This window comes from Pagrus major, chromosome 19, assembly GCF_040436345.1.
Source record: "Pagrus major chromosome 19, Pma_NU_1.0".
In the NCBI taxonomy this organism is placed as follows: Eukaryota; Metazoa; Chordata; class Actinopteri; order Spariformes; family Sparidae; genus Pagrus; species Pagrus major.
The window spans coordinates 23,399,409-23,416,572 of record NC_133233.1 but is presented as its reverse complement, the minus strand read 5'-3'; the positions used below and the strand labels follow the sequence as shown (position 1 = coordinate 23,416,572).

The 17,164-nt window shown below is 40.7% G+C and overlaps 1 protein-coding gene across 1 annotated transcript in view; it reads left to right on the top strand.

Annotated features, from left to right (window-relative positions):
• The window catches only part of tmtopsb (teleost multiple tissue opsin b), a 33,273-nt gene that overhangs the window by 4,928 nt on the left and 11,181 nt on the right, over positions 1 to 17,164 (top strand). The window contains exon 2 of the mRNA XM_073488551.1: positions 6,041 to 6,369. Coding sequence (XP_073344652.1) covers positions 6,041 to 6,369 — 329 coding nt within the window. The remainder of the gene's footprint in view (positions 1 to 6,040; positions 6,370 to 17,164) is intronic.

Genomic DNA, 17,164 nt, shown 5'->3' with positions numbered 1-17,164 from the left:
TGCAATTGCTCAGGAAATGTTGGCTTCCCGGTGGGCCTTTGTTGATAAGTGCAATAATGATAAAGGCAGTTAAGTGCATGACGTACATTTCTCTTGTTCAGCGCTGTTCGATCAAGACTTTTATGCAAAGACAAACAACCCACGATGAGAAGCGTTCCCAGCTGTGCTGAAGTGGACGACATCACTAATGAAAAAAAAAAAAAGGAAATAGAGAAAATGACCTATTTTTATTATATCAGATTTTTCCAGCAGTTTCTGACATAATTTCAAATGATACAGATAATTAAATTAACATGACCTGGATCAGGATAAGCAGCATGAAATAGGCGGATTAGCCCATTAAAAATGATTTATTAATTTAATGTATTCATGTATGTGCACCATAAAGAATGAAAAAAGCCTCCTGCACACACTTTCTGCTTTAATGGCAGATCAGGGCAGATAGATTCAAAAAGATAACTAAATTAAAACAAAAATTAGTAAATTGAAACCTTGGATTCACTTTAATTTTGGCAATTTTATGGATTTTTTTCTGTTTATTTTACATTTTTTCCCTGTATTTATGAAATTCACAAAACATCCATAAATTATATAGTTATTCGCCTGAAATTATGTATTAAAATCCAAGAAAAACGGCACAGCCCTGTCATTTTAAGCCTGATTATTTGTATTATGAACAGTGTTTGACTATATTTAAAGATAACTTTATCGTTATTATACGTGTAAATATCCTAAATTAAACATTTAAAGGCCAAAAAAATAAATGATGTCAAATTACATCAAAAAACTGTATTTTATTTACAGAAAATTACTGTATTTCTAAGTTATTGTCCGTTACTTCCAAAATATCACCGTTCTTTTCTGATTATTATTTTAACATGTGTATACGATATATTTAATCAGACTTTTAGGTTATATGTGTGTAACGTCACCCGATAGCCGGCAGTCACATACAAAACATTTTATAAATAACATCACTCCCTGTGTGTTAAATATTTAAAACTTTTATAAATTAATTTTTAATTGTTATTACTTTTTAATACCTTCTGAGGCCATCAAAGATACCCTGCGATTTCAGAAAATCTCCTAACAAGCATTACTGTAGAAGAAGCTACTCAAATAAAGTAAATGTAATTGATTACTTCTGACAGTTACTTATCAATATCTCCTCCACGAATACACATTACTCCGTTCAGTCAGTCTGTGTACAGATACTGTGTCACTTACAGGCCTCATAAAACAGAAATGAATCTCTCAGGTTGGCAGGACTGAAGTGAAAACACAACTGAGACGTCTCGTTTCACCGCCTGCCTTCGAGACAGAATCCACTTCGTTTGTTAATTCCCTAATGAAGCATCGTCCGCCCCGCTGCAAATTACCCAGACTGCATCAGAGCTACTGTACCGTGCAGTCAGGGACTGTTAGGGAGATTGTAATCAAGCCTCATCAGGTCACTGGAATAAGATCTTTCTTCATGAGGTCACAGAGGAGTCTTTCCTTTTCTCACTTTCTCTCTCAGCTGCAGGATGACTGGAAGTAAAAGTTAGGTAATAACTGAGAGACAGATGGAGGTATTAGTTTAAGACTTTTTGGTATTTGTGCACAGGGCTGAGCTTTATATACGATATATTATAGTGATATCAGACTTGTTATATCATGGTGTGACATAAGTGTTGTCTTTACTGGTTTTAAAAGCTGCATTACAGTGAAATGATTGATTGTTCTAATACTTGTCTTTATCTACTCAGTCATTATATCCACATTACTGGTGATTATTGATCAGACATCTCACTGTGCTAATGTTTTATGAAAGTACCAATATTGTCATCATATTAATGTTGAAGTATTTGGTCAAAAATATTGTGATTTCATGCTTAATTCTCACATTTATGAGGTGCTTTTGAGAACAACTCCCAGCCCTGTATTATTAATATTGAATATATTTTATTCCTTTGTTTTAACCTTTGTCTCAGATTCTCTTTTTCCTTGTTATACATATTGTATGAGCGTTGTTGGAGGAAGGGAACAACAATTTAATCAGCAACTGCTGCTTTATTTTGATTGTTGCACATATTAAGAATATTTGCTAACAACTTTCTTTCCCCTGACGTTTAAACAGCAGTTTAACAACCCAGCTGCCAGAATAAATGTTGGCAGTGTCTGTAAACCACAGATATGTTAAATATCTACAACTTCATGTTTTTTTTAGGTTCAGTTTTCTAGGTTGTGACGACGCTTATGGTCTGGTTAGGTTTAGGCACAAAAAACACCTGACTAGGGTTCGGAAAAGATTGTTTTTTGGCTTAAAATACCTGCTTGAGTCGCCGTGAACCCAGCTGGAGATGTGACGAGGTTTTAGATAAGTACACCCGGTTTTGACGCCACGAACACGGGTGGAAATCGTCCTGAGGTGTCCTTAAATATACCCAGTGGATTCACACTTTATTGAAACGTTTGAACGCGGTCTCGAACTGCAGTCACTGGCTTGGCAGCCTGCGTGGCTGTAACTCCACCACCATCCCCCACCAAATCCTGATACAACAGCAGGGTCATAAACATATAATGTGAACGTGAACGTGACACTAATCCCAAAACGTTGTGAGGTTTCAGCAAAAAGACGACATTAACCTGGTTTCTTGTATGTTGCACGTACTCTTCGTATGCTGTGCAGCATCTAGATGATACTTAAAGAAGTGGTCTGATTCAGCACAAGAGTTCCTGCAGTTGGATCTGAAACAAGAAAGATAAGAGAGGTAGAAAGTTACAGAGTAAGAGGCAGAAAGAGGAAGAGGGTCATTCAGATTTAGAAAGGCAGAAAGAAAGAGTTAAGGGGAAAGAGTGGGATGAGATGGAACAGCAGGAGACAAGGACAGATGACTAGCTCCTGTGCTGACTCAGCCTTTGGACATTCGGTCACTCACCATAAATCCATTCAGCACCGCTAAGAAGCTGGATGACGAGGAATCGGGCCTCAGGTGAAAGGAACATTAAAATGCATGGTGGAGAATCAAAGTGGGCGACGTTTGAATCAAAGCCAACGTTGGGGACTAATACGTGTCCCCGCATCCCCACCAGGCTCAGAGTAAAGACTGTGCAATCATTACAGGGAATGAATGGAAAAATCAGTCAGCGTGAGGAGAAGCTGCAGAGCATTCCCATTAAAAACATCCACAACGGTTATTTACCCATGATTGTATAATCCTTTAGTAATTTCAACACAGATTTTGTTTTCTCCTCCTGCAGATGTTCAATAGAAAGTCATCAGGGGGTTAGTTGACAGCACGGCAATTACACAGTCGTGTGAAAACAGGGATCGTTGTGTTGAGATCACTTATGTGGTGATCACAAGGCAACAATTATGTAAAGAAAGAGCTCGTTATTTCAAGTTTACAAGAAGTTAAATAACAGGATCACAGGAAGGAAACAATATTTCACAGTGGTAGTCTCACTTTTTGGGTGTGTTAGTCGCACCAGCACATAGTTAAGTTGCAGCCAATAAACACGTTATGTGAATGATTGTAAAAACGACAAGAGGTGAGGTTAGACGTGTTGCCTCGGTCAGATTGGTATTTGACATGACACGTTGACTTCACTGTGACTTTTGTTGACGTTTTATGTCCACGCAACACTCACAAACGTCTTTTGTTTTGGTTGAAAGAGACCCCTAGTGGCAGAGGTTATATATTGTGCTTTTGAAACTGACATTTGGCGACCCCTGGTGGTCGTATCAGAAAAATGCGTCAATCCTAGGAGCTTAACTTTTTATCAAGCAGAATTATCAAAACAAAATCTACTCATGTGGACATTTATCGACTTGGATGTCTTGTTTTTCCTCAGTATTTCTTTAAAAGTCAGTTTTTTTTTATGTAATGAAAACTCCCGTGTGATTAAACCTTGTATTATTTTCGCACAGTATGCTAATGAAGCATCTGTTTGACTCCGGGTGGACCTGTGGAGTCTCACCAGCGTGCATCGGTAATGAGCGGAGAGCTCTTACACACTCTTCATCCACCTGCAAACACACACAGGTTACACTGACGAACACACACAATATAATTTCCATGATTCTCGAGACATCTTTGTCGTTGCTCTCGACCCATCGTGCACCCACGGCCCACACCATGCCCGCACCGCCACACCCAAGTCAGCCAATCAGAAACCGTCATTATACATGGAGGTGCTATGATTGTCCCCTAATCAAAGCCTCTGTTCCCATGAGCCTCAGAGGTAAAGTGCCCCTAGAGCAGCACTTTAGGCCGTGCGTGCTGATTAGCCCTGAGTTTAGACTGAGTCACCTCAGCAACAATTCACTGCAACAGGACACATTCATCGATTAAACAATTAACATGTCGAGAAAGAGCCGCATGTGGCCGTGCTTTTGTCTGAATCAGTGATTCTGTGCATGTTTGACTCGATGTTTCAAACAGGCTTTCAGCCACAGACCCGCTGAGGGCGTGAGGATAAAATTGGATCTAAAACGAAGGATACAAAAGCTGTTTTTAAAGGCTCACCGTTTGATCCGCTCGTCTTATTTTTACAAAGTTTGACTGCGAAAATGAACAGAGAATTCTTTATTTTGTATAAAAAAATTCACTTTTTCAGTTTGACGTTCATTAGAGCTACAACAGAAGTCATCTCTCAGGCAAAAGTATCAAATATGATGCGTCCAAAACTTTATTGCACCTGTGGATCGACAGGTGAGTAGGAGAAGACCAAGGGCCGACAAAAACGTTCTTGATAACAGTGTTTCGGTTATCATCCGGTTATCTTGGATAACTTGATGAAGGTCTTTCTTCAGTTTTTTCAGTTTTTGTCCTGATGCATCCAGGATGTAAAATATGAGAATTTGCTGCTTTGTCTTTTGTTACATAACGATAAACTGATTATCTTTGGATTTCAGACTGTTGAACAGAAAAATCTTGATATTATTATTATGTAAGCTTAAGTTCTAGTGAAATTGGGAGGGGCGTTTTATGTGTTTTTACACAACATGGGATTAGTAACCAAGAAAATGATACGCAGATCAATCAGTGATGAAAGCAATGATTGTTGCTGTCCTGCTATTTGCAGTTTTTGGTACGTTTTATTAGGTTTTGGTGCACAGTAAATGAACTCAATCATAAAATTAAAGTGTCGAGTATTTAAAAATGCTCGTATACGACGTTCTTACAAAGATTAAAACAAATGTCAACTTCTGAAAACACAGTCAGTCGCCTCTGGGTGTTTATTCCTCCAGAAGGTCTGGCTCTGCAGTGTAGGACGTCCTCACAGTTTAATTATATGATTGAGTTAATTTATTGTATTGTCATTTGCATTTTCCACCAAAATCTAATTTAAAAAATGCCAAAAACTGCAAATAGCAGGCGGCAAGTATGATTATTTTCACCACGGATTAATCTGACATAATTTAACGGTTATTAATCCCATGGTCTTTAAAAACACAAAATGATTTGTCCATTCTGCAGCCTGAAATACATGGAGATGATCAATTTATTATTAACAAAGAAAAGCAGCAAATTCTCACATTTAGGAACCTGGACCCTTAAAATATCTGTGCTTTTTTGCTTGACAAATCATTTCTGTTGTTGCTCTGAAAAAACAACAGAAACTTTAAAACCAAAAGGACGTATAATGCAGAGAAAATGAGGAAAAGAAGCAAACGTGGACAAAAAGATTTTTGATTTACTGCCTACTGAAGCAAACACAGATGCATGAGTTGAAAAATGTTGCTTATTCTGTGTTGTTATAAGAAGAAGGTCCAGAGGGAATAACAGGAAGTCCCTTTGTGGAATGCAGTCCGTCAGCTGGTGAACGCCGCTGCTGTCCAAGCAAAAAAACACTTCAGTGATAAAACAACAAGCAGAAAATTTACTTCACTGTGGATCTAAAAGCTGCTCGATCATTATCACGCAGTGAGAGAGAACACAGGCGCTTCTGTTTTGGGACAAACTGCTCCTGAAAGCCCAAGTGTTGATTAGATTTTTAGGATATTACGCCACGTTATTCAGTTACCGACCGCTTGTCTGTGCTTCCTCCTCAGGCCTCGTCTCCATGATCTCCCTCGCCGTCCTGTCCTACGAGCGTTACTGCACCATGATGGCGCCCAATGTGGCCGACGGCAGGGAGTACCGCCCGGTGCTGGGAGGGATCTGCTTCTCCTGGCTCTACTCCATCGCCTGGACCGTACCTCCGCTGCTGGGCTGGAGCAGATACGGGCCCGAGGGTCCCGGCACCACCTGCTCGGTGGACTGGAAGACCCAAACGCCGAACAATATCTCCTACGTCGTCTGTCTGTTCACCTTCTGCCTGGTGCTGCCGTTCTGCGTCATCCTCTACTCGTACGGCAAGCTGCTGTACACCATCAGACAGGTGAGACGCTGCAGGAAGGATGAAGGATGAGAGGAAACATAATGCGGCTCTGTTTAAAGGCAGAAAAAGATAGATTTGAGATAAGAAAGCAGAGAGAAAGTGTATTGACACATGCTTCAAGCGCACACCACCAGCCTCACGTGCCCTTACCTGAGACACTAGATCCACTACTGTATGAAAAACCTCCAAGCTAGTCTGAATGTTCAGTCAGGGAAGTTGACAAGCGAGGAAAGAATATGAATTCAAACATTTCAAAGGAGCAGAGAAGTGAAGCCAGGCATCAGCTGATCTAAAAAAATCTCCGGTCAGGTTTGACATCTCGACAAAGTCGTTTATTAAAGCTGCCAACACCAATTTATTCTTTTCTCTTTGCTCCTTCTCGCCGACGCTGACTCACCGAGAGGCCAAACGGACACTGTGAGATTTTTTTTTTATTTCCCGAATGTAATTTACATCTCTGTGCAGGAACAGTGGGAACAAGAGAGGTTAAAACATGATTGAATATCTGGATGACAGCTGGAATTGAAATCCTGGCAAATTGCTGCTGAACCGGTAAAAATATCCTGTCTGCTCCCGTCAGGTAGTCCTGAAAAAAATCTTCATTTTGAGCAAACTAGGAGCTTTTCAAACTTTAACGGCGGCACTTGGCAGGTGAAAGTTTGACAGACGTGTGTGGTGCACTGTGAGTTCACATGTTGCCCTAATAATGATGTAAGTTTGGGTTCAGGTTTGATTTCGCTCTCTGTTTCTCCTCTCACCTGCCTCCAACATTGACTGGTTCAAACTTCTGTTTGAGGAATAAGGAGAGAAAGTGGATAGAAAGCTAAACTGAGCTTGAATTAGAAGTCGCTGCAGCCCGATTTGACATCCAGCAAGTACAAAAAAACCCCAGGATATTCATATTCTTGTTCAGAACAGGGGGATGGAAGTCAGTGAGTGTGACTGATAACTAAATTATAAAAGCATCCGTATAGATTTGGATCTGTGGACTCGTTCTGTACCTGCTGGATTTTTGGTTTATTGATATTTTCTTTGCTTCGAGCCTGATTTAAAATGCAGCCTTGGTGTATGAGAGCAACGCTACATTTAAGCGTGAACACGTATTCGATATAGTGATGAAACAGCTCCTTCGTGTCCAAACCCAGCGCAAGTCGAAGTGGAAAAAGATGATCCGTGACTTGTGAATCTGTTGCAGACGACTGGAGATCGCAGTGAAACAGGAAACTGTCATTTTAGTTTCATTATACGTGTGTTTTGTGTGTTTTCTAGGTTTTTGTGGAGTCTTCTGCACTTTCCCTCCTGTTTTCTTGTGCTCCACACCAGCACTGATCTCCTTCATCAGCTCCTTCCCTGTTCCCTGTGTTTCTCCACCTCACTCCACCTGCACCTCATCCCCTCCTTAGTTTAGTTTGTATTTAAGTCCAGTCTTTGCCGGGTCGTCTGTTGAGTTTCCCTGATCCTGCCGTGTTTGCCTGTCCCAGCCGTTCATCCTAATATACTTCATATCCCTGTCTGCCGTCTCGTGCATGTGGTTCCACCTTCTCCCACCTGAGACTCAAATTATATGTTAAAGTTTTGTAGGCTGTGTGCTAAGAGTTCACGTTTCAGTACACTACTCTTCAAAAGTTTGGGATCACCTGCCATAAAAGCTTGATTTGGTAGTCAGATGGTTAAATTTTTGAAAAGTCTTGTGGACATGGAGAGTAAAACAGTGTTGAGTGGTTCAAACAGACTGACAAATGAAAACGCCTTTGAGCAACAGTTAAATAAGAATATAAGAAATTGCCAGTGCTTTGAGTCGGCTGATACTGTTGGAAGATTAAACTTTAAATCATTTAATAATTCTTCTTTTGGGGTCAAAACTATTTCAAAATACAAATAACACGTCCGACGTCTGAATTATTCTGTTTCATCTTTGCTCAAGTAGCTTTTACTGAAGGAAAGAAGAAAACATCAACACAACAGCCGGTGAACGGTAATTAACAGGTGGAATAAACATAAAATAAACTAATTTAAAGAGATGCTACTTCGGCTACCTCGTTAATATTGTAAACATGTAGTTTTGGAGAAGAAATCTAAACTCAGAATTTTAATATTTATAATAATATCTTACCATAACTGAATAAACAAGCTGTTCTCAGAGGAAAATAAAAGGTCCCCGCAACCCTGATTGAAGCTAGAAAGGTGGCAGGGTCCGCCACATATAAACAAAGTAGAAACAGTATGAAACTGTTCAGTTTTTTGTCATGAAAACAAAGAGTTTGATTATTTAGTCAGTGAAGATCTTCATCTTCTGATTAAAACTACACAGTGCACCTTCTGAGTCAGAAAGCTGAAAATAGCAGGTATTACGCAGCGGGAGACGAGAGCAGCAGGTTTCTTCTACCGGCTGGTGTTAATGACATGATTACAGACAACTGTCTTCATTTAACTGCGCTGAGGAGCTTCATTAGACCTCACGGCTACAGACCTTCCACACCCACCGGCAGCTAATCACAGGGGAGAAAAACTCTGCATTTAGCCTTGTGTGACTGAGTGTGTGTCTTCATAGTGTGTCTGCTAACATTTTTAAAATACCTGCGGCAAATGTATGAAACTCTGTGTACAAATCTGTGTACACGCACAACGTATGTACGTCTTCATACATCCCAATCATCCCGGGATTGAACCCGAACCCCACGATTTACCATAAATGGCTCTAAAAACACCCTCAAACACCTGGTTTGCATATAAAGGGGCCAGAATTTAGTTTAGTGTTGAGGAGAAATGTTAGAAGCAAAGAAGCAGTTGAAGAACTGAAAGGGTAATTTCACAGACTGTGAACTTTAAGTAATGACTTACAGACGAAAGAGAGTTTTAGTTGGAGGCAACGAAATGAAGCTAGTGAAACGGCAGAAAGTGACAGAAGCGGTGAACGCCGCGAGTTCACAGCCACGAGCTTACAGCCACGAACTCAAAAGTGGCCTGATTTCAAGCGAGCGGCCAAGAAGCGCTTCTCTGCACACAATGAGACGATGACCCGCTTGATGACCGGTCATCATCACGGGCCAGAACATCAGTACGGTCCTTGAAAACTCTAAATTGCACATTGACAGTGTCCTCTCCCAACATCAATGCAGTTATTGTGTCACGAGGCACAGCCATTACTCACGGCTACAGAAGTTACAGAAGACTAAACTGACCTGCGTTTCTGTATGTACGACTTCGGGTGGCAGCTGTCTGAGCTGTCCTTGTTCTTCTGAAAGTGTAGCTTCTTGTTTTTGCCTGATGATAAATGATCTTTTTTGTTTTTTGGGGGTGAATCTACATGCATACAGAGCGTATATAAGAATTAAGGCTCTCCTCAGTGTTTTGGTTGTGTGTCGTATGTCTTCTGCTGGTTAAATGTGTTCGTTCACAGCCATGAATCTCTGTGAGACCTGGATGTTGACGTGTTGATGCTGTTGGCACAAGAATTTAATTTGCCACACCATTTGCTGGTTCATGTGCCGCGTCTCTCTGGGTCTCTGCACCCTGCCATCACGCAGAAGCGGTTTCTCGATTAAACAGTGACGAATATGTTAAAAATAACGAGGCACAGCTCAAGACTCTACTTTTTTCTTTGGCTTTTGGTCAAAATTGTACTGCTGCTGCTTAACAGACTCTCATCATGTTTGTTTTACTCGTTTTTGCAGTGTTCAGGGATTTTATCTTGAGGTCTGTGTGTTTATGAGTGATTTATTTCTCGTCTGTTCTGTTGACCTTATTTTCTTTGGCTTTGAAAAATTCTTTGCTCAACTCATGGCATTTTAAATGTGCTATAGAAATAAATTTGACTTGACTTAGTAGAAAAGAAAGTGTGAGATAGATTGAAACGCCCTCAGTGTCGCAAAATGGAAAAGAAGATTACACAAATGGTTGGAGCACTTCTTCATTTTCTCCTCCTCATACTTGCTGACCCATTTTTCATTGCCCTCTCCTGGTTTCCTCCCGGGGTCACGGTTCTCCTGTATTTCTCCACACTCCTTTTCTCCTTTTAGATATCATAACCTGTTTCTGGCACTGTACAGTGTCCTCGTCAGTGAGTGAGCGCTGCACAGAGAAATGGAGAGGAGATTTTAGATGTCCTGAGGAGGAGGATTCCTGTTTCTTATGGAAAGTTTGAAAGGAAAGAAGCATTTTGTCGAATGTGCTGCGTCGATATTTCTGTTAATCACAGAGGACCGGTGGTGTCAATCAACATCGAGATTGGTTAGGAGCAAAATCCTCCACATTTTGAGCTTTACTTTGCATGCTAAACAAAGATGGTTAACCTGGGCTGTTGAAAGGAGTATTTCACAACTTGAGAGATGGCCCTTGCATGAAACTGGGCAGTAGAAAGACATATTTTTGAAATCGGTGCTACATGACCAAAGAAAACATTAAAAGGGCTGCAGTACTCTGTTGGGCTCAAAAGGTGCACCCCACTGCACCCCACCAGACCATTGGGCAGTGCCTAGTTTAGGCTAGCCATGCATTCAGGTGCTGTCGGAATAATCGGAAAAACCAGGCAACGTTGCAGAGTTGACGTCATAGGATGCTTAAACACGGCTGATGAAAGTAAAGATTGCGTTGATGGTAAGGAACTTTTACCAAAGTCATGTTTGGCGCTCAAATACTGGAAACAGATGTCAACGTGTTGTTTAAATGCTCTGCGCGAAACTACTTTTTGGCATCCATGTTGCTCCCACATTCCCACAGGAAGCACATGAACACACCGAAGTCGGAAAAACGTGTTCCCAACTCGGGATATGGGGAATTAGAGCCTCGGTTTTGAAACAAGACAACAGTAAGGCGGCCAGCTGCTAACAAACATTATCATTTAGAGAGACGATGAACAGGATAATGGTCCAATCGGATCAGCACTGCCTTGTTTCACAGTTTGATCAGGCTTTTTTCAGGAAGAATATGGCGACCGGTTCCAGTTCACGATCTTTCTCCATTGCAGTGAAGCAATTTGCTACAACATGTTCCTGGAACAGTCGTAGTAACAAACTCTTGTAATAGTTATTTTCAGCACTTCACAGTTTAGACAGTTTGACGTCAGATGACTTGCGGGTCACAGTCTAATCATCTTCAAACCACTTCAAGGGATAAATCTGTCAGGGACTTCCTGGAAGACATTCATGTGATGCAACAAAGATTATGAAAGAGAACAAAGCGTCGGCTTCACTCAAAAATTGGCGATTTAAGTTAACAGAACAGTCACTTCCTGCAGTGGAGAAGGAGATAAGTGAAAGTTCTTATGCACAACGCGATTTCTCATTAGCGATCGTACCAGACACCTGAAATTAATTTGGGCAATTTTCTCATTTGCGTTTGTTCATTTGATGAATTCACATCTGCTGTAATTTGTCATTAAACGCCTTTAGATCATCGGAAGAGGAACAGAGAGAGAAAGCCGCTCTCCAGACTTCAGTTATTTAGCCGATGACTCGTTCTGAATTAATTAAAGTGAAGAAAACAGAGCCAGATGTGGTGAGAAGTCTCTCAGCATCTTGCTTCCCTGTCAGTGTCGGATTAAGACGGTGGCATGTTCTGTATGTTGATGGATCCCTGTAGGCGTAGAGAAGAGGAGATAGAGGAGTAAACAGAGAGGGGATGGTTGAGACCGTGGAAGAGTCATGGCTGTGATTTTTTTCCTTATCAGGCAGGCAGCCAGACACTTGTTTTCCCCTCAGTTTCTTTTAATGCAGACCTAGATATGGTCGACACCAAGTCACAACAGCCTCACTTTCCTTTTCACAAAAATATTCAAGGTCGAGGTTGATGAGTGTTCTTGTGTTTTTTGTGGATTTGATGGACAGGAGAATACTCTTTACAGATAAATTATCTAGTAAAAGTAATAAAGTACAGGCTCTGAAATGTACTCAAAGTAAAAAGTATCCCTCTGAAGGCCATTTCTGTGCAAAGCTAACTGAACCTCACGTCGTATTAATATAATTCAAAGACTATCAAACTTGAATGTAGAATCAGTAAGATTTGTCCAAGCTGTTCCTGAACGCACCACAAAGATATTTGATTCTTGAGTCTCATTCCCAGGACGTCATTTTGGGTTCGTAAAGCAGCAACAAAGTGAGAAAATAAGAAAATCCAGGCAGAGGGCTGCAGGCTGTCTGTTTCCATCTTGTTGCGTCTTTTTTTCTCAATTGTATTAAAACTAAGTAAAAAGTAACAAGCCTATTTTGAAAATGTTGTAGAAAGTTCATATATGTGTTAAAACGAAGGGAGTAAAAGAAAAAAAGTTAAATAAACTACTGAAGTAGTGGTGACAAAGTATTTGCACTTATATAAATTATAAGCCATTGCTCAAAGATTCATCGGATACTGACACTTTTGGATGGCGACCAACCCGTTTCCAGACGGCAGGCAGAAATATCAATGGATGAAGTTTATCAGGGGACAACGGCTGGAACAGGCAAACATGGCAGGATCACAGAAACTCAACAGATGACTCGACGATGACCGAACAAAAGACTTGACCTAAATACAAACTAAATAAACGTGGGGATGAGGTGCAGGTGAAGCGAGGCGGAGAAACACGGGTGAGGGTAATGAACGGAAAAACACTAGAAACGGGGAAACACCGGGAAGAGGGAAGGCTGATAAAGGAGATGCAGTGCAGGTGTGGAGGGAAGGCACACTGGGGAAGAACTCAGGTAACAGGGCTGAGCTACCTGAACAGATACAAGACAGGTGTGGAGGGAAGAGTGGGCTCGTGAGGAGAACAAGAAAACACCACAAAAACAAACATGGACATGACTTACTGTAGTCCATTGATTTACTAAACTTTAGGTAAACCAGTTCAGTGACATTTGTGTCATTTCTCTTGGCCGCATCAAATGAACTGCTGAGCTGCTGAGAATAAACAAATATTAAAGCGATATGCAGGTTGGGAAAGCTGATTTTCTCTGTTGATAAAGCATCATTTCTGCAGAGTCGTCAGCGAGCCTGAAGGCAGACAGATGACTGCCCTCGTCTCACGCGTTGTGTGGCTCATTGCACAACATGCAAAAGTCACAGCGACTGGGAAAACCACTTCCGGGTTTTTACATCATCCAAATTACCCAACTGATAATTGACTCAACTCATTAAAACAACATGTTGCCAGAATCTGCAAACAAGAATCATACCGATAACAACTTCAGTTAATGAGCAGATAACAATCCTAATTGTTTCCGCGGCTTTTGTTACGATGTGATGATTTTCTAATCTGTCGGCGTGTGAAGATCTTTTGGCAAAATGGTTAATTAACGCCAACGTGTTTCTTCGGAAAAAAAGACAAGAGAAAACGCTCAAGGTGATCAAGATTGGCATCAGCGAGGGAGTGTGTTTAATTTTGCGCTGCTGTCTGTTTGAGTGTGTGTTTGAGTGCGTGTGTGTGCTGTTGTGTCTCAGCGGCCTAGGTGTAAGGTTACCTGGGAGGAGGATAATCCCCTGCTTACACAGCATGCATTTTTCTGCACACACACATTGAAACTCATTCCCTGAGTTTTGCAGAATGTGATTTAATCTCTCGTGTATATGTGTGTGTAACTGTATATTGAAACCTGACACCGTACAAGAGCAAGAAACGTAGCGGAGGAGCAGGGTTTGTTCAGGCTTCAGCAGTTTTTCCTCTTTGCTGTGAGCTTTATTTGATTTTTATTTGGTATTCATAGTCATTTTTACTGTTATTAAAAAATAATCTTGCCGAATTTCTCTGTCTGAATGATGTGATTTGTTTCCTTATTTCATATCACGGTTTGAGACTAATGGCTTGTATTTGTAAGTGATTACATGTTCAGCAGTGCTTGTAACACAACAGCAACTCATCTGCTCCATTATAGCGTTTTTTAATAGTGTCTCATCAAAAGAGTAAATTATGTTAAATAAATAAATAAATATACATCCTAAATACAGATATTTTAGTGTTAAAAGTGTTAAAAATATGGGAACACCTTTTAATTTCAATGTAGTTTACACAGATGTTGACAAAAACAGCTTTTAAACTCTTGCCGGAGACTGTCGGCTACAACCCAGCTAGCTTTAAATGCTAGGTTGCTACACAGTTCATGTGGAATGAGATACAGTTTCACACATTTGCAAAAAGCTAATGAAATAAAGAGACTCAAAGAACTGCTCTTTCTAAAGCCCCGAGCACACTACTTAAACAATTTGCGAAGAGCCAAAGCTTGGCAGACTCGGCGTGCAAGTTACGTTCAATTCAATCAAGCTTCGAGCGGTCGTCTCTGGACACAACGTTGAATTTGTACCTTTACGTCACCTGAGGGGCTTAGACGCCGCTAATAACTGTGAAGGTATACTTTTCTGACAACATCATTGAGTTTATACTGACACCGTACCTCATCCTGGGACTCTCACTCCTATCTCCGTCTGTCCCTCTGGTTTACACCAATCTTGGTTTATTGCTGACTTCAGCAACAACAGCTACTTTATCCTATCTTGTTTTCTCTCAGATGGACAAAGTGGCAGAGTGCTTGTCCATAAAAACATGTTAAGTTATGTATAAAGTGAAAGAAGCTTTTGCTGACAAGATTCACAGTTTCTATTGATATTGCTGCACCACAGAAACTTTTATAACTTCTCCTCAACAGCAGCTTGGATTTAATAAACATCTATAATCTTTGCCGTGTTTCAGGGCTCCCGGGCAGCTCTGGGGCTCCTCCGTCAGTTTGGTCAATATGTGGCATAGACTTAAGATTCAGGATGGACTTTCAGCCTCTGCTTCTGCACAGCAATGTACACATCTTGTCTCCGTTGTCCTTCCCTTCAGTCTGATGAACAATCACGCCGTAGACTTTCCACCTCTACGGGTCTTTTGTGTAGGATTACTGCACATGGAGGCTGAATAGGAAATTTGCCCTTGGTAAAAGTGGGCCACCATGCTAAAGTTTTTAATTTGAATTAATGTTGTTTAACTATTGTTTAAAGGAACTTTAAAATAAAATATGCACATAAGTACGTCTTTAACTACATGGTTAGTTTGATGATAACAACATTAGGCTTGCTCGTAGGTCTGGGTTACCTGTGTTGAGCATTAACCGTTCCTGTTCCTGTCACGTTGATTTGACGTCTTTTGGATATGTTTTTGCTCAGTGGGTGGTCTCATATCTGTCAGGTAAACATGAAGCCAGAGAAAGCTGTCATTGTCATTGTTGTAGTTAACTTCCTGTCCTATTTTCTGTTTTACTGCATGAACAGGTGGAAGAGAGACACGTGTTAATGACCAAACAGTTGGAATATAGAGCTATTAAATGCTTACTTTATACAAACAAAATCACTTACAGCGGCTTTGTATTAAAGCTGAGCAAAATTCAGAAGTTAAACAATCTGTGTAAGCAAACGGCTCCTCTAAAGATCATAAAAAACATGTTTGTTTAATCTGTACAGAAGCCAAAAAGTAAAAATGTCTTTGCATCAAGCTACGATAAGCTAATCTAATCGCCTGCTGTCTCCAGCTTTATATTTTGCATGCAGATATGAGAGTGGTATCGATCTTCTCATCTAACTCTCGGCAAAAAAGCAAATGAGCCTTCCTCCCAAAATGTCAAACTATTTATTTAACAAACTGACCTTTATCATTTTTGCTCTGAAGGTTTTTCACACTTTGTAGAGACGCCTCTGCATCACAAACAGCCCTGACTGAATGCTACTCTTTCAAATACCTTTTAACCCTTGGTGCTGATTTTTGGCGAGCCAGCCAGATGATGGAGCAGCGGCTGGCCCATTATTGATCTGAAACTGTCACACATTGTAAGAAATTATACTTTTTGCCACATCCTCTGTACTCTGCCATTAAGAATGACTCCAGGTAGTCGATGCCGAGGCCTGAAATATTCGTCTGACATCCCCGACAGCTGATGCAGCAGCCGTCACCAGGATTGAGAGGGCACAGTCTGCTCAGAGTAACACGTGAGGGAAGATTTAGTTCAGCAGATCATTGTTCAAACTTTGAAAGCTCAAAGATTGAGACCTGATGGAAGAGCTGGCTGTCTTAACATCAGCACATTCAAGCTCCTCTCGCTCTCAGGAGATATTATTTGGGTCATACAGATTAATATCCTTAAGGTTTCTCAACAGCTAAAAGTCTTTGGTTTAAATTCATTTCATTGTGAGTATGAAATTCAACCTGCAGAGACTCGAAACCTTTTTGAACTTCCTGTCACCTTTCACTTTTGTCATTGCATTAAGGTCTTTTTGTAATACAGGTCTGAAAAATGTAGGGCTGTCCTGAAAACCAATTTTGGGGCTTCAAAACCTCCGTAACAATTACATGAATATTTGAAGCTTTGACAAGGAGCGTGGGAGTAGCTATGTGCGTTTTCTTTTATTCATGTTCTTATGATTCAAATGAGAAACGAGGAAAAGGAGGCGAGACATCAGCCAATGCCACAACCTCGAGCTCCAACTCAGACGGCAGAATAAATGTTGGTACTTTTCTGCAAACCGAGGATCTGTCGCAACTTTAAGTTTCTTTAGGTTCAATTTTTGATGATTGATTGAAACATCATTTTTTGACTTGAAATACTTTCTTTGGTTGCCAGAGACACATAGCTGAAGATTTCCCGAGGTCTCAGTAAGAACACCTGGTTTTGTCGCGACAACACAGCTGGCGATTATCGTCTCACCGTCAAAAATCGTCGTTGTTGCCACGAACAGGCCTGGAAAAGGTCTCCTTAAAAATATCCAGCGGCTACAAATGTCAAAACATCGTGGTCTGTCATCAAAACTATCCAGTGGTTTCACACTTACAAATGTTGGAACGCAGTCTTGA